This window comes from Podarcis muralis, chromosome 15 (assembly GCF_964188315.1).
Source record: "Podarcis muralis chromosome 15, rPodMur119.hap1.1, whole genome shotgun sequence".
Classification (NCBI taxonomy): domain Eukaryota; kingdom Metazoa; phylum Chordata; class Lepidosauria; order Squamata; family Lacertidae; genus Podarcis; species Podarcis muralis.
Genome location: NC_135669.1, coordinates 8,652,763 through 8,677,569, shown reverse-complemented (window position 1 = coordinate 8,677,569; position 24,807 = coordinate 8,652,763). Strand labels below are relative to the sequence as shown.

At 45.2% G+C, this 24,807-nt stretch overlaps 1 protein-coding gene across 5 annotated transcripts in view; it reads right to left on the bottom strand.

The window, feature by feature from the left end:
• UNC5D (unc-5 netrin receptor D) overlaps positions 1-4,119 on the bottom strand; it is a 422,213-nt gene extending 418,094 nt beyond the window's left edge. For all 5 annotated transcript variants that reach the window (XM_028707671.2, XM_028707672.2, XM_028707674.2 and 2 more), the window contains exon 1: positions 3,868-4,119. In XM_028707671.2, the coding sequence (XP_028563504.2) occupies positions 3,868-3,949 (82 nt within the window). In that variant the 5' untranslated portion in view covers positions 3,950-4,119. The remainder of the gene's footprint in view (positions 1-3,867) is intronic.
• Between the last annotated feature and the right edge of the window lie 20,688 nt (positions 4,120-24,807).

Here is a 24,807-nt window from a genome sequence, read left to right as displayed (position 1 = left end):
GTTGAGCTGGAATGATTTCCTTAAGCATGTTGTTCCCAGATAGACACATCTTAGTCTGCCATGTCACATCTAATCATATGGTTGCCACCTACCCCAAGGGGAGACCCTCTGAGGACCCCATTTAAGGCAGGTTTTTTTGTCTAGTGATCCAATTTAGATTTATGGGGTGTGGTAGGCAGGTCAGCATTTTCACCCCTCATTCTGTTTGTGGATGGGAACAAAAGTTGCATACCTCAAGATTGGTGCAGGGCCAGACCAACTAGAAGTCACAAAGCACTTTTTCACAAAGTGTGAAGGAGATATTAAATAGCTCTGTCTGCCCTTGGTACTATTTAATCAGGACTTTGAGAGAGAGAAAAGAAATTGCACTCCAGTACCTGGTTGGCCTCACAGACCCTGGCATATGCCACTGAATGAGTTTGTTGGGTGTGTATAATCATAAATCAGAAGCCATGCAAAGGACTATCAGGCAGTGTTGTGGATACAAAGGCATCGTGCAAAGTCACAGGAAAAAATATTTTAGCTGTTACTTAGAACTAAGGCTGTCACCTGATAAAAGATCTTAAGTTGATGAATCATATGAATATTAATGGAGTGAATTGTCATACGTTTGCATATGAATAAAGTAGTTATGGAGAAAAAAGCACACAGGTTTTAAGGATGTTCTGGCCTAACATCCTAATGTTTCTTAGATCATTAAAAACCCATTGTGCATGTGCTTAACTGTTTTATTTCTTTTTCAGGCATGCAATGATTTTGATAAAGGAAAACATTGCAACAATCACAATCAGCTACAACATTTGCTTAAACTAGAAAAAATCAAAATCAAAATCAACCTGCCCTAAAATGACACCCCTTTTCATCTGAAAATTTCATAGAGAAAGGAGAACACAGAGCAGGCCTAGGACATTTACAAAAGACCAGGTGCATGGAGGGGCATCGTTTTTCTACTTCTCTTCCTTTCCTTAAGCTGGTGCCACTTTCAGCCAGCAAAACAAATCCAACACAGGTCCCTCCCTTGAGTGCTAAATGAGGATTCGAATGGGGTGGGGAGATGAGCCACATGTAAGGGAATGGCATGCTAAGGACTTGACTGGGTGTGAGGAGAGAAAAATCATAGCTCAGTGGTACAGTTTATGCTTTGCATGTAAAATGCCGCAGGTTCAATCTGTAGCTTCTCCAGGTGAAAAGGGAACAGGTAGCAGATCATGGGAAAGTCTCTGGGCTGAACAGACTAGTTATCTGACCTGGTTTAAAGGCAGCTTCCTATGGCCTTATGAATTGGTGACACTTAAAGTGTTGGTTAACCCTGTTTAGGGAAGCTTTCAATATCTGAAGGACTATTGTATTTTAATATTTTGTTGGAAGCTGCCCAGAGTGGCTGGGGAAGCCCAGCCAGATGGATGGGATATAAATAAATTATTATTATTATTATTATTATTATTATTATTATTATTCTATAACCAGATGAATTGGTTAATCTGGCCCATCAAACCAACTTAAGGCTGTAGCCCTAGTTAGAACAAGACACACTTGAAACCCCATTCTAATCTTGGGGCTGGCAAGGGGGTGGGGATGGAGGAAGAGAAAAGAGAAAGGAAAAGAAAAGAAAACATAATTTTCACATGGCAAGAGAACTTAGGAATGTCACAAACAGTCCTTTAGCTTCCTAGCTTCTATATTCAATTTATTTTAGATTGCCTATAAAAGGTGTGTTGTAGGAAAGAAGGCAAATCTTGTGTACACATGCATACTAATAGGCTAAGATGCAGCCTGGCAATGGTTTTTTTAAAAACCAAACAAAAGCATCATCTCACCCTCCCCAATCTGTTACATACACTCTTTTGAACACTCCATAAAGAACTGTGATGGGAACGCAATCTCTCTTCAAGGTGGCCCCCAGACAACTTCCCAAACTGTAGCATTATCACTCAGTGGGTAGCTTCTGAGGTTAAGTGCTCCAGCTATAGCTACATCTAAACACTATGCAGGATCAAAACAAGGAAAACAAAGGAAAAGACTGCAATAAAGCTAAAAATACTCTTCTCTCCCATTAATGCCTAAGAACAAACCCACAGCAAATCAGGTACCTAACCATCCAGTAGGATCATACACAGAAATTAAGGTGCTTCTAAAGATTGCAGAGAAGTGCAGCATTACTACACATGGGTTGGGGGTGATTTCAGATGCTAACTATGGCCCACCCTGCTGCATTCATCTCCAAGTGTTCTTGATGTGTAGAGCAGGGTCAAAACCCTTAGCCTTCCCATGAACCACATTTTGCTTTGCGGTATATTTAATATGCACAGCTGCTTTCCATAAACCCAATATAAAGAGCCACCCTATTGGCTGGGAAGGAGGAAACGGAGGCTGCCCTCTGCTCCCTTGATACAGTCAAAGTTCACATTTCATGGAGCAAAGCTGCTGTCCAAGGTACCTAAAAATAACAACTCTGTTGTAATTAGACGGATCCCGGAATGTCTTGTGCCTCCTGCAAGCGTTTCTTTCCCATAAGCCAGGCAAGCAAGTGGGTTTTATTGTGAAAACACAGACAGGGGTGGTGGTCAGACAAGGAGAGTCTCAGAAGCTGACAAGACTTTACAATCAGCTACCTGGCGAAGGCTTAATTTTAGACATTGAAGGTGTAAGCCTGAATTGACTGAAGATAAGGGTGAAGCCCTGGGGTGGGAAGGGGCGGATACACTGTGAGGTTACCAATTTTAAAAATGCTGGGGCTCACCGATGTATGCGAGAGTGAAAACGATTCTTGCTAAAAGATGGCAAATACTTTGATGACATATTTTTAACCATTTCTCTCCATATTTACTTAACTACAGACAATGGAGATGGCTAGCAAGTCAGCTCCCTTCAGGACGGAGGCAGAAGCATACATTCAACACACCCAAGACCAGTGGTCTGGGAGAACTCCACCAGAGAGTCCAAAAGGTCGCTGTAGTCAATGGGGAGACTGTGGCATCTCAGAACCGAGAGCGGCCGTACGGGGAAAGCAGCGGAAATAAGAAACCGACCAGCGCAACAAGAAACTGACTCGCACAATTACAACGACAAGCTTGCAGCACAATCCGATGCATGTTTACTCAGCAGCTCAACGGGGCTTACTCCGGAGCTCGGCGTGCGCAGAGGATTGCAGCTTCAAGCTGCGATCAACGGGACTTGCTCCCAAATAGTAAGAGGCACAGGATTGCACCGGCAAGCACTTTTGCCAAGTCCCGAGGATCCAGCCACTGCTCTAGGACTGATGGCCGACCGAAGCCGTTTGGAGAGCATCTTGCACGCACATGCACACCCTCGAAAAGATGTTCACTCTCAAGCGAGCACACGCATGCACACGACCCTCCACGCCTCAAGCCAGCCCCGCTCCGTCTGAACCCGTTCCCTAGCACTCCGCGTCTCCAAGCGCCGCTGCTCTCTGCTGCAGAACCCAATCCGTCCAGAAACCCGTATTTAAAAACCGGATAGGCCCCATAAAGCAGCCCAAAAGAGAGAGAAGGCGAGGGAGTCTCGAGGGCAGGGGAGTTCCGGAGAAGATGCCTCCCCCTTTCCCTTCACCGAGCAGGGAAGAAGAGGGTGGGAGGGAGGCGGCGTGCATTGCACCAGCTCCTCTCTCCGCCTGCCTCCCTTAGCAAACTCGCTCCCACATGCAAAGACACCAAAAAATAAAATTGGGGGTGGGAAGGTATCCATTCTCCTACTCCAGCAGAAGACAACCTGTGGACTCCGATCAAGAAAAGAAAAGAAGGAAGCGGCAAGGGGGGGGGGGGGCTGACCAGGCAAAGTTGCCAGCCCTGGAGCCCCTCCCCATTCCTCTCTATGGAGAGGGGGGGGGCAGAGGTTGATCCCACTCACCTCGCAGCGCCCCAGTCCCGGCGAGCAGATCCGGCAGGAGCAAGAGCACCAGCGCCAGCCCGAAGAAGGGCGGGGTCTCCATGCTGCAGGGTCCTCAGGGCCACGAAAGGAGGCTCAACTCCGCGCGGCTACTCCAGCCGAGGCAGCGCGGGGCTGCTGCCTGCCCCTCGGCTCGCTCGCTCGCTGGCTTTCCCACGCGCCCGCAGTAGCAGCAGCGCCTCCCCGCCTGCCGCCCGGCACCAGACTAAAGGCGAGCAGCCGCGCGCCTGCATCCCAATCAGACCCCCTCCTCCCCGGCAGCCAATTAGGCGAGGGCGGGGCGGGGCCAGCGGCCGAAAGGGGCGGGGCAAGACGCCCGGGGTTCCGTCGGCGAGCCGCGGGGCGGGGCTGCTGCCGAGAGCCAAGGGTGCGCGCTCGGCCCGGGCAGCTCCTGCTCCGGATGGTGCCGATCAGAGGTGCGGGTGGTGCTGAGCCCGGCGCGGAGCGGAGGAACCGCGGCTGCCTTGGCTCGCAGGTCCCGGCCGGGCTTTGCTTGGGAACTAACCGTGCGATGCTGAGCGTTAGTCGCATAGAAGCCCGTGGGATTTACTCCCAGGCAGGCGGGGTTGGGATGAAGGCAGCACTCCTAGCAGCGTTGACCTAGGACCAGTGCCGGATTTACCTATAAGCTAAACAAGCTATAGTTTAGGGCCCCACTCTCTTGACCGCCCCCCCCAAAAAAATTCACTTTTAATATACTTCTTCTTAATTGCATTTCAGTTCAACAATTACTTTGATAAAATACGTATTTATTTATGTGCAAATGGCTTTAGACCTATTAGGTCCATAAATTACCATATAGCATATATTCAACACAAAAAACAGCAACAATTTGTTGTTGACAAAGGACAGCTGGACATATAAAGGGTCCCATTACCATCAGTAGCTTAGGGCATGGGTAGGCAAACTAAGGCCCCGGGGGCCAGATCTGGCCCAATCACTTTCTAAATCCAGCCCATGGACGGTCTGGGAATCAGCATGTTTTTACATGAGTAGAATTTGTGCTTTTATTTAAAATGCATCTCTGGGTTATTTGTGGGGCATAGGAATTCATTCTTTCCCCCCAAAAAATATAGTCCGCCCCGCCCCCCTCAAGGTGTGAGGGACAGTAGACCGGCCCCCTGCTGAAAAAGTTTGCTGACCTCTGGTTTAGGGCCTCATCAATCCAGCCCTGCCTAGGACCATATACCCCATCAACTCCATAGGATGTACTGTACTGTACTGTACTGTACTGTACTGTGTAGTCAGGATTAGGCATGTGCCATGAGGGCAATTTCACTGGAGTAAATATGCACAAGGTTCTTCTGTAAGTCCCCTGAATGGAATTTACATCTGAGTAAAAAAGGGGGGCGCTTCTGGCTTCTAGGCTGCCTTCTTAGGCCACCTCCCTGAAAGGAAGCACCATTGAACCCAATGGGAATCGATTATTCTTTTAGCAATGTGCTGTTTGGGGACTGTCTGAACATATGGTTTTCAATTTGGGACCCCTCCAGACTCCCACCCACCCTTGTATTCTCCAGCATGTCTTTGATACAAAAATAGTGTGTTAGTCATGGGTTTCTTGTTTATTTCATTAAAAAACATATACAGCTTGTTTGGGGAAAAAACCACACACCTCAAAGTGGTTTACAAAAGAACAAAACAATAAAATTCTTGATAAGAACTATCAAAACAATTAAAAACATTCAAGAAATTTAAACCAGCACTAAATTTAAAGCATCTGCATCCTAGATATCTGCATAGGCTTATCTAAACAGAAATGTTTTTAGCAGCTGCTGAAAATAGAGGTGCCTGCCTAGTATCAATAGGCAGGGAGTTCCAATGTGTGGCTGCTGCTGCTGCACTAAAAAAATTGATTTCTTACAAATGTGGAATGTGGAACCTGCAACACTCGGTTCCACAGTTCTACACCTCATGAGTTGTTTTTTTAGTTGTTCTGGAATGCTTTCCCAATGTTGCCACATTATTGCAACCAAAGTGGTACAAAAAACCATATTGGAACATTTGTGGTAGAAAAAGTTGCAGCATTCCAGTGGAAAGAGATGGGACATAACACCACTGGAAAAGCAGTATGTGCAGCCTGGAACTTTTGCATGCACAAAGAGTATTGAAAGTAGATTTGCTCATTACTGCCCTGATACCATCATGAACAAAAATCATGAATGCACAATAAAAATGAAATATTGTGCAGGAGTTTTTTTTGGGGGGGGGGGTAAGGGGGCTTATTTATTCCCCTTCTTCCCCCACATTTTTCTCTCTTTCCCTTATTCATTTCTTTCCTCTTCTGCTGTTTATCTTTCTTGCCTCTGTTTTCCCGTTGAATTTACCTTTGATGCTTCCCCCGCCCTTTGTTAGTGATTCCTTTTCCTCTCTTTCATCCCTCCCTTTCATTTATTTTCTTTCCTATTCACATCCTTACTTATATGATGGACTGACTGGCCCAGAGTTGCCCAGTGCATTTATTAGCTGTGTGGAGTTTTAACCCTGTTCCCCTCAGTTCTAGTCCAATACTCTAACCGCGACCTCACTCTTTCAGTTCAGACTACAGTCATATTATGTTTTTCACCTTGTCCTTTGAACATAAAACTTTTGAAGCTGCCTTATACCACACATCTGACTCAGTACTTTCTACTCTGGCTTAGGCTGTGTGCACACCTTACGTTTAAAACTCATCCAACATTTAGTTTAGGGGGAAGACAGGACGTGGGTGGCACTGTGGGTTAAACCACAGAGCCTAGGGCTTGCCGATCAGAAGGTCAGCGGTTCGAATCCCCGTGACGGGTGAGCTCCCGTTGCTCGGCCCCTGCTCCTGCCCACCTAGCAGTTCGAAAGCACGTCAAAGTGCAAGTAGCGGGAAGGTAAACGGTGTCTCCATGCACTGCTCTGGTTCGCCAGAAGCGGCTTAGTCATGCTGGCCACATGACTCGGAAGCTGTACATTGGCTCCCTCGGTCAATAAAGCGAGATGAGCGCCGCAACCCCAGAGTCGGCCACGACTGGACCCTTTACCTTTACTTAAATGGGTATGCACCACCAAGATCTCAGGTAGAGGCTTTTTCCAGCAATGCTACTAATGCCATTTGAATGATGTTTGTGGCCCAAGCATGTGTATAACTTGAAATATATATCCAATGTCGTTTCCCCCCAACATTTTTCTATTGTTGAGGGAGGGGGCCCCACCTATTTGTTTTCTGGCACAGAACCACTTTATTTGTTACAATAATGACCCATACTTAGGGGTCATTCATTACCAATAAACTTGTCTGGCTACTCCAGCAATTGGATCCTTGTTAGATCCAGAAATTACAAGGGACTCAGACATACAGCCTATACCCCCCAGACTCATAGCAATATATTTTAAGTAAGATTAAATATAAATTAAATAATAGTTAGTTTTTATACCACTTTCATATATGGCGTTTATTAGTTACTTCTGAGTATGTTTCATGGAAAAGCAGGGAGTGAATGTATTGAATTTAATCAATCAGTTAATTTTCTTCTGTCATTGTTTTATTTATAATGGCCTTTCTATGTATATTATGTTCAAAGTGATATGCATCAATAAAATTACAGAAATAATAGCAATAAAACAAATAGACCCATAGCAATATATCCAGTTCATAAAAGTGATCTAAAATGACTTTTAGTTGTATCCAACTAAGCTCTATCAGACACACTGAATTTAATGAACCTATATTAGACATATCCATTAACTTCATTGGGTCTACTCTGAGTAGAAGTAACATTGGATGCAAGCCACTGTGTCTGTGGACAATTCCCACACTTCTGAATGTACACAATAATCATCTCTCTGTGCTTTTTTTATTTTCTTTCTAGAGAGGTAAAAGTAAGTTTGTCAGGTCAATTATATGCCACAGCCCTAAGCTAACTCAGAAGTAAATTCCATTGGATTTACTTCTACATAAATATGCTTAGGATTGGGAGTGAGGATTCAATCAAAAGGCTGAAGACAGCAGCTTCCCATAATATTGGCTGAGTGTAATTTAGTTACTAAAGCACCAAAGGAGAGAAAAAAATCTTAAGGTTATGCGGGATTTTGTGCAATGATCTCTTCAAAGTCCCTCGTTCAGGTTGTGCCAATTGTACTGAACCACTAACTCCTTGATCTTCAGTCTGAACTCGCAGGGATTAGCACAGCCTTATGTGTGGGTCTGCTGAATTAGTTCCCATGTAAGCACACGATGTGTAGTGCGTTATGTTATGATTTATTTATATACCACTGTTTGGCCCAAAGGTCCCCCAGAGCAGTGGATAGAATATTAATACAAAACAAAAATGTGAAAGGAGTACAATGAATAAATCAAAACAATAGAAAATTTGGGGGGGGGGGAATCACATTGGATATATATTTGGGAGCTACACTCATGCTTCAGCCACAAACACCGATTCTAGGCATCCCTCCTTTCACTTGGATTCCAGGTTAGTATGCCAAATCAGTGTTGCTAACACCCAAGAAAGGCAGACATAGACACACAGGAGCCATTTCTTCTATGACTGAATTCCATAAAGGCTGCATTCAGATGTAAGGTTTGTTGAATTCGTTGTCCTGGATTTAATGCCAGCACTTTGTATGCAATTTCTATTATTATTATTATTATTATTATTATTATTATTATTATTATTCCCATCTTTCCCAGAATGGGGCAATGGCAAGGCAGTAGAGAGGTCTTTGCATGCCATACCAGTGTATTGGAAGAAGCAAAGATCACCAGTGTTGAAGCAATGATTTTTCAACATCAACTTCATTGGACTGGTTAATGTTGTGCAGATGCCTGATTATCGTCTTCCAAATCAATTACTATATTCCGAACTTAAAAATGGAAAGCATAATGCTGGTGGTCAACATAAGAGGTTTAAAGCTTAAAAAGCTTTTAAAAATGTAGTGTAAACACCAACAATTGGGAAACACTTGCCTGCGAGTGCTCCAATTGGAGAACAGCCTTTACCAAAGGTGTCATGGGCTTTGAAGACACTTGAACTCAGGACGCAAGGGAGAAACGTGCTAAGAGGAAGGCACGCTTGGCAAATACACACCATGATCAACTCCCACCGGGAAACCAATGCTCCCACTGTGGAAAGACATGTGGATCCAAAATTGGCCTCCACAGTCACTTATGGACTCATTGTTAAAACCATATTTATGAAAGACAATCTTACTCGGCTACGAGTGATCACCAAAGAAGAAGAAGAAAATACAGAATTGTCCCATATTTCAATGTAAAATGCTACCTCCTGTATTGATACAGTTTTCTGCTGTATTTCAGGCCTTCTCTCTCTCTCTCTCTCTCTGCCAAGCAGACACACCAACTTGCGCCCCAGGTTATGCATACCCCACCACGCGCAATGTGACATCATGACATCAAGCACCTTGCGGCCTCAGAACCTGACTTCCGGTGGCACCAGAAGTCAGGTTCTGAGACCTTACAAGGCCTCAGACAGCATCTCCAAGGTCTCGCGGGGCCTTGGAGGTGACTTCTGGTGTTTCACGAGGCACCAGAAGTTGCATTGGGAGTCCTGTGGTGTGGGTGCTGAGCACCCACAAAATTTTTTTTGCGGGTGCTCAGGCCCCCCTAGAGATGGCGCCCCTGGTGCCAAGTTAAGGATCTTCTCCAAATGCAGGTGTTTGAAAGGGTCTGTGAAAGGTCATATATTTAAACTCTGGGTAGCCAAGCACAGATAGATTTACAAGTGTGTGTGTGTGTGTGTGTGTGTGTGTGTGTGTGTGTGTGACAAATTCCAGACGGGGCCTCCTGTTAGGCTGCAATAGATTGTAATGGATTGCTTTGAAGTCACTTCAGCACAGATGGGGGGGGGGGGGTAACCCCCCAGCCACTCTGCCCCATCCCACCTTGTCCTATATTTTGCTAAAACAAATGTGGCAATCCTAAATGGGAGTGTCAGCTTGGCTCTGCTGTGGCACCGACAATGTGCAGATTGCCTTGCCCCTTTCCCATTCAGTAACCAGCTGCAATGTGCAGCTTTGGAAAACCAGGACAGCGACTCCATACCCTCCAACATTCCATAGATGAAAATAGGGACATTCTATTCTGCATCAGGAATCTTCTCCCACATTTGATCTCCAACACAGATATATGTCTTATAGACATATCCACCCTGTATAGGGAAGCTTTTTAATGTTTAATGTTTTATTGTGTTTTTATATTATGTTGGAAGCCACCTAGAGTTTCTGGGGCACCTCATTCAGATGGGTGGGGTACAAGTAATAAGTTATTATTAATATATGCATCTGTCACTTTGAGCCAATTACAACCTCTCGATCTAACCTACTTCACAGGTTTGCTGTAAGCAAAAAATGATCAAGGGAAGGGGTCATGTATAACACCTTCACCTTCAAGATAAATGGAATGAAATAAAATTTTAGCTGTAAGCTTCCTTGTGTCCCTGTCAAGAAAAAAGTGGATAATAATAATAATAATAATAATAATAATAATAGAAATAGAGAATGATAAGGAACATTCCAGAGGGTGCTTTTTTACCCCTGGGGGTACGCAGGGGGACGCATACCCCTAAACATTTTGTGAATCTAAGTTTGGCCTCATTGAGGGGCAGTATTTCAATATGAATAGGAAATTGAGAGTGCCCCTAAACATTTTTTAAAAGAAAAAAAGCACTGGTAAATCCTATTGAACTCAGTGGGACTGAGTAAAAATGCATAGGACACTGCAGTCTTTACCCAGTTACCTTAGAGTAAGCTCCAGACACCTCGACTTCTAAAGGAGTGAAGCTTTGGAGTCAGACTTGAAAGAAACCTTCAATTACAGTCAGTAGGAGGCTTCTTTAAAGACTAGTTGCATTTTGATGTGGAAGAGTCCTCCCCACTCCCTTGGGACTCTACTACCACATTATTGTGCATGGGAAGACTAGGCCTGGCATTTCGTTACTCATAAGATGATCCAAGTTTGCATAACATGAAGAAATAATCCAAGTGGCACTTGATGTCCCAGAAGTCTGTATCACATCTTTTATTATCTGTCTATACAGGTCAAGGGATGCGGGTGGTGCTGTGGGTTAAACCACAGAGCCTAGGACTCGCTGATCAGAAGGTCAGCGGTTCGAATCCCCGCGACGGGGTGAGCTCCCATTGCTCGGTCCCTGCTCCTGCCAACCTAGCAGTTCGAAAGCACATCAAAGTGCAAGTAAATAAATAGGTACTGCTCTGACAGGAAGGTAATTGGCGTTTCCATGCGCTGCTCTGGTTCACCAGAAGCGGCTTAGTCATGCTGGCCACATGACCCAGAAGCTGTACGCCAGCTCCCTCGGCCAATAAAGTGAGATGAGCGCTGCCACCCCAGAGTCGGTCACGAGTGGACCTAATGGTCAGGGCTCCTTTACCTTTACCTTTACCTTTATACAGGTCAAATACTTGGAAGGGGATTGCTACTTAGCCCCCCACCCTCCATCTTCCAGCCTGCTCATCAGTAGGCCTGATGCAAGGAATTTTCAAGGGATAAAATGCAACCTGCCCTTTCTCTAAGGAACAGAGGTCACCCACACTGCAAGCTGATTCCAAAATTTTCAGCGTGGAGCAGAGTGCCAGCCCTGCTTTAAAGAAACAAACAAAAAAGTCTGCTTTGCTGAGACAGTTGGATGAAATTTAAAAACTCACCCCAAGCACTTTTTTTTTTTGTAATAGACATGGGCGCATCACCACGGCAAGCCAATTGTCTACATAAGGAAGCAAACTTTGCTGCAAGATATTACACGTCAGCAAAAACAGGGAAAGGAAGAGAGATGGTGCTTAGAATTCTGCCTTCAGAGCCTTGGGGTCCTGACACTGCAGCACTTTCTCTCTCTCGATCTACATACTCAACTAGATTTGCAGTGAGCCCACCTAATTATGCACTCTTGGATAGGTCTCTGAGTGAATATTTTATCCGAGACATCAAAGTACTACCCAGCGCCTTGTTGTTCATATAGTTATGGCAGAGGAAGGAAAGGGAAACAACATTTGAAAGGGAGGGAAAGGAGGTTCAGCTGGTGGCTGTAATCAATGCACCAGGAGCATGGAGTATTCAGAAGTAACCAATGGGGTATGGGAAAGCGGCGGCAATTCCCACAAAAATCTGATTCCACTGCTTAATCTGACCCAAGACTGAACCAAAGAATCTATGCAGGATTTCTTATAATACATGAATGGAGACATTTTCCCCACCCAGGAGGCTGGAGCGGGGCAAGGGTGCTTCTGAGTACGTGCCAATTGCTCTTCTCATTTCTGATGTTACACATGAAAGATAAGAAACTAGGGATTCCTTTGCATAGCAGGAAAATAAAAGAGCCAAGGGAGAAATGGGTTGGGATCTTCTGTTTGTGGCAGAAAGGTCTACAGATGGAGGCTAGACTCTTCAAAAGTGTTATGGATGGCATGCATGTATACACACACACAGAGAGAGAAAGAGAGAGGAGGGAGGGGGAGAGGGGGAGGGATGGAGAATTGCAGAAGGAAGGCTCAGGTTTGGGACAGGGAATGCAAACCATACTCAACCAGCATCCCCATTTCACAGGTGTGGGGAACATTTGGCCCTCCTGATGTTGCTGAACTACAACTCCCATCACGCCGTGGTTGGCAGGGGTGATTGGAGTTGTCGTTCAGCAACACCTGGAGGTCCCCTACCTGCCATACTGTCTCGCAAAGGTACCAAACATCCACCAAGTATGGCACGTAGTCCCCCTGTCATCTCTGCATAGAAAGGAGGCCCCCAAACTGCAGGAGATAGCAAGCAAAAGTGGAAGTCAGAGTAACATTACTCTAAATCAGACACAGGCAAACTCGGCCCTCCAGATGTTTTGAGAATACATTTCCCATCATCCCTGACCACTGGTCCTGTTAGCTAGGGATGATGGGAGTTGTAGTCCCAAAACATCTGGAGGGCCAAGTTTCCCGATGCCTGCTCTAAATGATAACCATAGTTGCCTTAAACAGAGGTCTGGCAGCAGTAGGAAATTCATTAGAAGCTATACAGGTGGCACAAGAATTCAGAACGCCGAAGCCCAACTCCAGCTGATTAGTGGACATTCAGTCATGAGTGGGGAACTTCCAACCCAAACCTCAACTTAGGAGGAGGTGGATAGCTCAGCTGGTTAGAGTGTGGTGCTGACAACAGCAAGGTTGCAGGTTCAATCCCTGTAAGGGACAACTGCATATTCCTGCATTGCAGATAATTTAATTAGATGATCCCCAGCATAGCTGTCAACTTTTCCCTTTTCTTGTGAGGAACCCTATTCGGAATAAGGGAATTTACCTTAAAAAAAGGGAAACATTGACAGTTATGATCCCCAGGGTCCCTTCTAACTCTGTGATTATATGAGAAGCACATTTCTATGAGAAGCCTGCCTGTTTGGTCAACTTAGCCTTCATGACTAGGCTGCACCCATCTTCCACTCACTTGACATCATATGATTTGGGTACAGGACAAGTAATGCCAGGAAAGATTTGCGTGAATTGAGAAAAGGGAGCAAAGAAACCCCCAGGGGCCACCCCGGTGCTTCTAGGAAGCCCTCCAAGCAAGCTATGAATGGCAGAGCTATGAATGGTAAAGGGACCCCTGGCCATTAGGTTCAGTCGTGGCCGACTCTGGGGTTGCGGTGCTCATCTCGCTTTACTGGCCGAGGGAGCTTCCGGGTCATGTGGCCAGCTTGACTAAGCCACTTCTGGTGAACCAGAGCAGCGCACAGAAACACCATTTACCTTCCCGCTGGAGCGGTACCTATTTATCTACTTGCACTTTGACATGCTTTCGAACTGCTAGGTTGGCAGGAGCAGGGACCGAGCAACGGGAGGTCACCCCATCGTGGGGATTCGAACCGCCGGCCTTCTGATCGGCAAGTCCTAGGCTCTGTGGTTTAACCCACAGCACCACCCGCATCCCTGAATGGCAGAGTAGACCTATCCTAATGTGTGTCCCATCAACTGGCATTCCGTGGCAAATGGTTGTCTAATTACAGATTTGCAGTCATGTTGCATCTAAAAGTGCAGCAGCAGATGTTGTGATATACTTGAGATAAATACTGATAAATAGGAACAGTTGGATCCTACTTAATGTCTGTCTCATGCTGGGACCCAAGGAGGAAGAATGAGGGGCTTTGTGATCACAGACATCTCTTGAGGAGGGATCATATTTCAGTGTCAGAACACATGCCTTGCATGCAGAAAGTCCCAGGTTCAATCCTTGGAAACTCCAGTTAAAAAGAATCAGAGAGTAAGTATTGAGAAAGACCTTTGATGGAGACTGCAGAGAGCCACTACTACTCCAATTAGAGAATGATGGTCTTTGTCACAGCTTTCTAAACTGTGTATTGTCACTGCAGTGAGTCGGCTACAGTGTGTGTGAGTGTCGCGTGAACCCCCGGGGCCGGAAAAGGGTTAGTTTAACCTCCAGTTTGCTAGTAAAACTGAATTGCTGTGTCATGAAATGATGCAAAACTGAATTACCGTGTAGCAAAATGATGCATGTCTACAAAGTGTGTCACCAACATGAAAAGTTTAGAAAGCTCTAGTCTAGGTGGGTGAAGAGATGAGAAATCTGATGTATTAGGCAGAGACCCATGTGCTATGAAGCTTGCCCAATCTACTCTGTTAATGTGTTGCTTCTATGTGTTAGGTATAAAGGTGTTTCCAGTCTATCAAAGTCCATGTCACCTTTTGTATATATGCCCATCTCGGGGGAAACGCTGTGGGAGTTGAAGAAAAATTAATTAGCTCCTGAAAGTGCATTGGTGATACTTCTCTTGTCTGTCTTACAGGTGTTCCAAGGTGTTATTTGTTACAAATCATACTGGGGTCTTTCCGGTTGATATTTGAAATAAACAAGATTTAATTGCCTCGCTGCAAACTTTATCTGATTTGTACAGGGGTGGGAAAGTGTAGAAGGAAGAGAGACTTAAGCTGCATTCAAACAGCACTTTCTTCTGCTTCCCCAACATTTCCTCACCTCAATCAATAGGGGAGTCACACTTGGGTCTGATCCAAGCATATAGAAAGGAGACCTGCTGACATGAATGGAGGTCTGCAGCGAATGCTGGATGGAGTAATACTCCCCATCTAACTTATGCCCATTACTAGAATGTGCTTTTGGTGAGGATGATGAGGAAAAAAGAAAAGAGGTACAGTAAAGGCTGTGACAAGAGTCACTAAAATGCAATAATAATAATAATAATAATAATAATAATAATAATAATAATAATAATTATTTATTATTTATACCCCACCCATCTGGGCGGCTCCCAATCAAGTGTTAAAAACAGTACAGCGTTACATATTAAAAACTTCCCTGAACATGTCTTCTGAATGTCAGGTAGTTGTTTATCTCTTTGACACAGGGCGGACGCCACTACCGAGAAGGCCCTCTGTCTGGTTCCCTGTAGCCTCACTTCTCGCAATGAGGCTAGGCCTGTGGATGTTCTTTCCAATGTCTGTCAGGTATCCTCCTCTTTTCTCTCACTGAAATTAAGCTAGAAACCAGCAGTGAATCATAGCCAACAAAACAGGCTGTAGTGTTTGGTTGCAGTGCAGTACCCACAAAAAAATCCCTGGGCCCCAGAAGATTGGTGGCTCTGGGGATAATGACTGTGGGAAAGCAAGCGGATGCCTGGGGATTCTGCAGTCCCGCCCCACCTGACCCCTTTCGTAGTTAGATTTGGAGACCTCTGTCTCTTCTTTCTGATCAAGTGGATCAGAACCTTGTTCAAACATCTGTCACCCCAAAAGCCAATGTGGCCCTCAGAAGGCTTGCACTCTTTGTCTATATGAAACTATTTACCTGGCTATCTTTCATGATCTAGAGTCAATGCAGTTTGTTTACCTCTGAACGGCTTCAAACTCCAATTATTTTCAATGCACAAAAAGCATTTTAAACAAAGTCTGGGTAAAATGATAGACAGATTCTCTCCCCCCTCCCTTGCCTCCTTAATATCTTACACAAAGATGAAATGCAACTCTTAGGTTTCTGGGTTATTATGCTTCACAGTCATCAAAACTGATGCAAAACCTTTTATCTAAAGATCCAGATCTAACATCATCTGTGATGGTGAAAATATGGGTTGAGTTTTTAAAAAGAAAGAATGAAAAAAAGTTCTAAACGATTCCACATCACTCACTTGAAACTAAAGTCACCATATGGGCAGTCATAAGCCATCACTTTTGATGAGATGAAAATCTATATTATTTTCAAGCTGATTAACCCAAGATGAATCACAACACAACTGTTTGCAATTTCCCCCTTGTGTTTACACTTCCTACAATTGACAAACACCATAAGGCAAAGTTAATATGATAAAAGAGAGAAAGATTTTTTTTTTTTAAAAAAGTGGTTGGATTTACACAAGCAATGAAATCTGAGGGATTAAAGTAGCAATTGAATGCCCATGCTTTAAATTCCACTGATCCATTTAAAAATCAGGATGCGCCAGCAGTTGGAAACAGTAAAATCATTTAACATATCATTAAGGCCTTTGAAAAATGTGGCAGTGGTGCTGATGGTCACTGGTGCCAACTCCAGGGGGCTGTGGGGGATTTGACCTCCACAATAATATATTTTAGGGGGCTGTCCCCCCCCCAAGTCAAAAGGCACCACCAGACCTGGCTCTGCCCCTGGCTCCCCCGCCTCTGCCTCCTCCTAGTCCGTGAGAGATGAGGAGGAGCCACTTCCGCTGCTGGCTGCCATGTCTGGCTTTGCCCCTGGCTTTCGAACTGCTATGTTGGCAGGAGCTGGGACCGAGCAACAGGAGCTCACCCCGTCCTGGGGATTCAAACGGCCGACCTTCCGATTGGCAAGCCCTGGGCTCAGTGGTTTAGACCACAGCGCCACCCGCGTCCCATTATCCTGCCATAGCTTCATGCGAATCCAGGATTGTAATTTGTGGCACTACAAGTCCTCCAATGGGGACTGTGTGATGACAACCTTACATTTCTATGTATATGGGAAGACGAAGACACACACACACACACACACACACACACACACACACTTCATTGTTCAATGACTCATCAGGCAAACACATTCATGAACCATTCATAGATGTGAGGTGTGCAGCCTGGGAGCCTTGGAGGGCCACATTTTGCTCTGAGGTTTCCCACACCTGCTGTAGACAGATACACTCCCCTTCCTCTAAGGGGCAAAGGGGATATTTTGAAATTTCAACCCAAACAAATAAAAAGAAAAACACCATTTCCTATTTCACTTTATTGGTGTTCATTTGTCTTTAATCCGTCCATTCCTTTGCTGTTGCTGCTGGTGAGTTAAAGACACAAGACAGCCATTCACTTTATTGAAACTGCTGCATAAAAGGCAGAGAGAGACAGAGAAAGATGACAGAAATGTATAAAATATCCATCAGGAGGTGTCAGTATTTTCTTTTTTCCTAGTTAATATTACTTCTTTAGAGTTCCTGATATCTGAACTTACCAGGAGGGGGAGATGGTTAACAAGCACCAGATATGTAACAAGGGAGCATGTATGGTGCTATTCATTCAGGGACAAGAGTGGGAATGGAGAGAAGGAAGGAATATGATGAGTGCATAGTGGTGGGAATAAGACTCCACCTTCCAGCAAAAGGGGAATTATTGTGGAGTTTCCTCGAACACATCCTGCACACAGCATGTGCAGCACAGAACATCTGTGTTAACAAAGTCACTTTAGTAAGACAGATAGAGTCTGAAGAGAAAAATCATGATAACACTTTACTGAGAAAACTGAACAAAAACAGTGTATAACTGGAGGAGAAATAAATACGTAGAGCAGTTTTGTCTTTTTTAGTTCAGGCTTTCTACAAAGCAGGGAAACATAAAATTTAAACATACAGAGGAAAAGTTCCCACAGTCCCACACAGCCAATCAAGGTAACCTCAGTAAAGATCAAGCCACTCTGCCTGGTTGCTAAGCAACACCTCCACACATCCCCCTTATGGCTAGCTGACTTTGACATTAACAGAATTAACCCTTACATTACAACATGAATGATCCCTGCTGTTGGACTTCAAATACTCTAAGCTGACAGGGGGCTGTTTCTGCCTGTGAGCAAGAGGAACAGTTAAACAGCATGTGAGAGAAGAGGCACCACCACAGACAAAGAGTTCTCCCTCTCTCTCAGGCGAAGGTCATATAATTCAGTGCTATTTTCATCCTAGCCAGGTTTGCTAGTTGTCCTCTGAAGGCTGCTGCTGAACAATTTCAAATCCTTCTCGTCATCAAAGGGGAATTTACTCACCTTTGCTCCTCTGAAGCCAAACCACCTGGAACCTAAGGAACACCTGACTAAAAGGCTTCCTTCAGCAAATTAAAAATATCCAGTTTTAACCACCCCTGAATGATGTAAAGAAAGAAGGGAAAATTCTCTCTCTCTCTCTGTTCATACAATTAATTTTACTGAAAGAATATTTTGATGCAAGGAGGCCTTAGATATCTAACACACCACCACCTCTGGGCTAGATTTCAGCCACATCCACAATATCAATTGAAAGCACTATGATCCCACTTTAAGAGTCATAAAAAGGTAAAGGGACCTCTGATCATTAGGCCCAGTTGTGGCCGACTCTGGGGTTGCGGCGCTCATCTCTCTTTAGTGGCCGAGGGAGCCGGCGTACAGCTTCCGGGTCATGTGGTCAGCACGACTAAGCCGCTTCTGGCGAACCAGAGCAGCACATGGAAACGCCGTTTACCTTCCCGCCGGAGAGCTACCTATTTATCTACTTGCACTTTGATGTGCTTTTGAACTGCTAGGTTGGCAGGAGCAGGGACCGAGCAACGGGAGCTCACCCCGTCGCAGGGATTCGAACCGCCGACCTTCTGATTGACAAGTCCTAGGCTCTGTGGTTTAACCCATAGCACCACCCGCGTCCCTTAAGAGTCATAGTTTCCCTTAAAGAATCCTGGGTAGATGTTTTGTTATGGGTACTGTGTGTGGAGTGGGGGACCCTGCAGCCCCCAGCTGTTATTGGGCCACGACTTGCCAAGCACTACAACTCTTCTAAGAACACCGGGGGGGGGGGCAGGAATCCCCTGGTCCTGATTAATAGGAATGTCTGGACTGCAACAGCAGCAGCTCCCCTTCCTGTTTGGATGAGCATGTTTTTTTCTTCGCAATCCAGTTACCATTGGTTAGAGTGTGTACCTCTGTTGGTGTAGCAAAGCCCAAGCTGTTAAGTTGTTTTGTGGGTAAATTGTTTCTCTCTCCTTTTTTATCTGAGTATCTTATGTACGTATGTATCATATGTATGTACAACTTAAGTTCCAAAACAATATGATAAAAAGGTAAAGGTACCCCTGCCCGTACGGGCCAGTCTTGACAGACTCTAGGGTTGTGCGCCCATCTCACTCAAGAGGCCGGGGGCCAGCGCTGTCCGGAGACACTTCCAGGTCACGTGGCCAGCGTGACATCGCTGTTCTGGCGAGCCAGCGCAGCACACGGAAACGCCGTTTACCTTCCCGCTAGTAAGCGGTCCCTATTTATCTACTTGCACCCGAAGGTGCTTTCGAACTGCTAGGTTGGCAGGCGCTGGGATTCGAACTGCTGACCATGTGATCGGCAAGTCCTAGGTGCTGAGGCTTTTACCCACAGTGCCACCTGCGTCCCTTAAACAATATGATACATACATCTAAAACACTACTTATTGATTTCATGTATTACCCCAATTTCCAAGTGGTGAGAGACTTCAGGGGTGAAGGTCAGCTGAGATTGTGGTATCTTTAGGATATATGATTTTATTTACACATACGTACAACTTTGAATTATAGAATGATAAAATTGTAGAGTTGAAATGGAACCCTGAAGGTCTTGTAGTCCAGTGTGGTGTGGTGTGGTGGTTAAGAGTGGTAGACTCGTAATCTGGTGAACCGGGTTCAATTCCCCGCTCCTCCACATGCAGCTGCTGGGTGACCTTGGGCTAGGCACACTTCTCTGAAGTCTCTCAGCCTCATTCACCTCACAGAGTGTTTGTTGTGGGGGAGGAAGGGAAAGGAGAATGTTAGCAGCTTTGAGACTCCTTAGGGTAGTGATAAAGCAGGATATCAAATTCAAACTCTTCTTCTTCAACCCCCTACAATGCAGGAATCTCAACTAAAGCATCCATGACAAATGGCCATCTGAGCATAGGATGGAGGGAATCACAGCATTAGCAACCCAACAGATTTTCCTGTCTCCAGCTTCCAGCATCAGCCCAACTCATCAGCTCTCTCATACCCTGCCCCACCCATTGTTAACCATACTAAGATGATATGGCATCCAACCAGGTGAGGTGGAAAACCCACTTGTCCCTATGGAGCTCAGCATTTGTCAGGCTTCAGGGAATCTGCTTCCTCCCCCCTGGCAGTAGATAAGCAGAACAAAGGAAAAGGAGCCCTCTTACCAGTTAGAAACTTTAATAATCACAGCAAGGGAACAAAGAACACATCTAAAAATAGCGGTGCTCCCAATTAAGGAATCTACCCCCTGCCGTCCCTATTAATCTACATTACTTCTATGTCTTGTAATCTGAGTCTGTACCTTCTGTGCTTTTTGTTCTGCCACTTTCTGAGCTCTCTGTGACTTTGGAGAAAGGGTGTGTGTGTGTGTGTGTGTGTGTGTGTGTGTGCGTGAATGCTGTCCAGAGACTGTGAATCTGTTAACATTCTCTCTTCCAGTGTTTCTTCTCCTAGCTCTCCCCCATCCAGTATTTCCCAGCTTCTGTCTTCTGAAGTGTGACCTTCTGCAAACCACTGTTCTAAATCTATACTGTCCTCCTGCTCTGGGAAGATTTAGGAGCAGGAGCAGGAGGAGGGGGAGGCTCCCACCATTCCTCTTCAGCATGGTCCCTGACATGGTCCCTTTCAGATGATGATGAGAGCACTTAACTGGGCAGCTAAGGCCATTACTAACACAAAGAAACTGGTCTGGCGAGTATTCCTCTTGTAGATTCTACTGCAGGGGTTGGCAACGTTTTTTGAGGCCGGTCCGGTCCACTCTCTGGCAGACCTCTCGGTGGGTTGGAGTGTGCGTGCCTGCGCACGCACGCCTGTGCCCATGCATGCGCTCAAGCTGTTTCCGGTGCTCTTCTGGGTTGGAAGAGTGTTGGAAATAGCATGTGCACATGCGCACAGGTGCTCCTCTGTCCCAGAAGTCAGTCCCCATGGTGAGAGGAAAAAAATGGCGTTGTGGAAAAAAAGCATGAAATATCCACACCGATTCATGGAACGGCTGTGGGCCGTTCTGAATGGGGGGTCATTCAGACTGACCCCCCAAAAATTAATAGCATTACAGTAAACCAAGTAATAGAAGAAGTTTTATATTTTCTGGTACTGTGTCAGCCCAATACAGAACACACATACTCTTCTATAAGCACATTGTTCTGTCTCCTAGCCTCTCTCACCATAGCTGTCAAGTGTCCCTTATTTGAAGGGACAGTCCCTTATTCCAGCACCATCTCCCACTGCTGTCCCTTATTGATGGATGTCCCTTAAATGTCCCTTAAATCAGTGTTCCCCAACCTTGGGCCTCCAGCTGTTTTTGGACTACAATTCCCATCATCCTTGACCACTGGTCTTGCTAGCGAGGGATGATGGGTGTTGTAGTCCAAAAACAGCTGGAGGCCCAAGGTTGGCGAACACTGCCTTAAATGATGTCCCTTAAATTTCAAAGGAAGCAGCTCCTCTCCCTCCCTCCCTGCCGGCCAGGGAGGAGGAAGGCTCCAACTGTGTTGCTTAGCTGTGTTGCTCACCCAATAAGAAGTCTAAGAACGACTGGGGGGTGGAGCTTGCATGCCTTGTGTGGGGCTAGTTAATGCAAGCTTAGGTGGTTTTTATATGCTGGATGCCATTTTGTTGCACGTGCTGCTGCAAACTTTGCAGTGCAAAGCCAGGCCGGAGAGCCATCTTAAGCTGAGGCTGCATAGGCCTTGTGGTGCATGTGATTCAGATTCTATTCAGTTGAACCTCTGGTTACAAAGTTGGTTGGACAGTGTTCTCAGAGCTACCAGCATGAGTTTGACCAGACTGCAGGAGGACAGGAAGACTGGAGTGCTTGGAACAGGTGAGGCTGCAGGTCCCTTATTTTGGCTGCTGGTCCCTTATTTTCAAGGCTGCTGGTCCCTTATTTTCAAATCTGTAAGTTGACAGCTATGCTCTCTCACCATTAATGCATTAGTTAATTTAACTGTATATTCTTTACCCTGAAGTTTCATAGTCCATTCTATGGTAGTTGGAGTTTCTGATTTCTTCCAATTTGTTGAAATCGGCATTCAAGTTGATGCGCCTCCATTTCTATATGCACAGACATAATTAATTCCTTTACAAATCCAGATAGTAGCATTAGAGGATCAAATGATAACCTATAATCCATAATACAGTGGCCCTCGGATTTTTCCGGTAACACCTCGCAAGACGAAATTAATCCGTTCCGCGAGTCTCTTCATCTTGCGGTTTTTTCGTCTTGCGAAGCACGGCTATTAGTGGCTTAGCGGCTTAGCGGCTTAGCGGCTATTAACGGCTTAGCGGCTTTAAGAAAAAGGAAACAAACTCGCAAGAACTCGCAAGACGTTTCGTCTTGCGAAGCAAGCCCATAGGGAAATTCGTCTTGCGGAACGACTCAAAAAACGGAAAACCCTTTCGTCTAGCGAGTTTTTCGTCTTGCGAGGCATTCGTCTTGCGGGGCACCACTGTACAAAACTGAAACAAACCCTTTCCAATAATTTCTTATAATGGGGGCAAGACCAAAAAGTCTTGGGCCATGTTAGTGTTTTCTATTTTATATCCCCATCACAAATTATTGGTATCATTTTAAATATGGTTAAATTGCTTATGTCGTTCCTAAACAAAGAAGGTTTCTGAAGCTACTCTGACTCTTCCTGGGTCTTGGTATCAGGGCAGGTAGACTGGAAGATCATCTCTCCCTCTGTGCCTACAGAAATAAAAGAGGCGATGCAACCTATATTCCAGCCATTGTCTCGGCAAGTGCCTCCTTATCAGTAAGTTTCAGGCAGTGCAAGACAGTGCAGGGGGGGGGGGCTGTCTTTGGCAGCAATGCCACAGAGTGGAATTAAATTCAACCCAAAATTCAGGAGGGATGAGACCTGGCTAATAATTGTATGCCATTTTCAGATCAGGTCCTGTTTCTCTGCAATGACGCCTCTGGCTTTTATACAAAACTCGACTGTATATTATAGAAGCAAATCCTACACATTTATCATTTCTCAGAAATTGCTACAAAGAAAATGTTTAAAATGCAGGGAGAAGGCTAGGATCTCTAAATTAACCCATAGCTTAATCATCTCTCTTTTGGGGGGGCATTTTTCATCCCTTCTGAACAATTTTCTGGGGGGCCACATGCTAAAACATGGATGGAGGCAGAAGCAAAATAATAATAATAATAATAATAATAATAATAATAATAATAATAATAAAAACAATTTATTATTTATACCCCGCCACTCTGGGCGACTTCCAACAAAAGATTAAAAATACATTAGAACATCAGGATAAATACGCCAAAGGATAAATGGACATAAATCTGATATCAGGAATCAAAGGACTGAGAAACCAGTAGGAGAACACTTCAATCTCCCAGGACATTCTATACAAGATCTCAAAGTAGCTGTCTTATTACAAAAGGATTTCAGAAATAGACTGGAAAGAGAAGTTGCTGAATTGCAACTTATTACCAAACTTAAAACCATGGAGAGACCTGGTCTGAATAGAGACATTGGATTCTTATCTCATTATACATGATAAGCTATCTCACCCCTTGCTTTTTCCTGTAAGACCAATTGCAGTCGTTAACAGTCGTTAACAGGTTTACCACACCTATCAGCCAATCACCCATTCCCATCACCCTTCTGAGTAATACCCCTCCCCACCATTTCACTATATATAAGGGCCTGGTGACTTCTGTTTTAGTGTATCTGAAGAAGTGTGCATGCACATGAAAGCTCATACCAATAACAAACTTAGCTGGTCTCTAAGATGCTACTGGAAGGATTGTCTTTATTTTGTTTTGACTACGGCAGACCAACACAGCTACGTACCTGTAATTAGAGCATCAGTCATTAAAAATTTCCTAAACAGGGCTGCCTTCTAAAAGTCATTTCTAAAAGTTTATTTCTTTGACATCTGATAGGAGGGCATTCCACAGGGCAGGCGCCACTACCGAGAAGGCTTGGTTCCCTGTAACTTCGCTTCTCGTGAAGTGGGCGGAGAAACGAAGGGAAATGTCACCTTTGGACGTTTGTATCCTCTCTATCCTCTGCCCAGGAAAGCAAGAAGCATGATCAGAGTTCAAGAACACATTCCAGCCAGGAAGTCACACTCAAGGAGGATGCAAAGCAGAGCCATTGTGGTCTGTGTCCCAGGGAGAGCCTGATGGAGAGGTCCAGAGAGTTGCATTTGGCCTCTGGGCCGGAAATTCTCCACCTCTGGCCTAGGAGCTCCCCTTCAGTTCGGCAATTTATGACAATAGGTGAAAGGACAAGTCACTATTTCTGATCATCCAAACTTCATAACACATACAGGATAGCTCAGTTGGTTAGAGCGGGGTGCTGATAATGCCAAGGGCACGGGTTCAATCCCTGTATGGGACAGCTGCATATTCCTGCATTTCAGGGGGTTGGACTAGATGATCCTTAAGGTCCCTCCCAACTCTGCAGTTTTATGATTTATGACATAATCTGGGAGAGGGTCTGGTTGGTTGTTAAGTGTGGAATCCCAAAGGGTCTGTCAAAGTAGCAGAAACTGCAGTAGCAGGCAGCTTTCTCTGAGGGGCACCCTACGCCTATAGTTTCTGAAACAGCAGTGGCAGAAACCCTGGTCCTCAGAAAGTGTTGGCAAATCTATGCAGACCTGCTCCCCAAGGAAAGTCACAGGAAAGCTGTGGGGCTGATTGTGCCAGCTTACCTGTTCCAG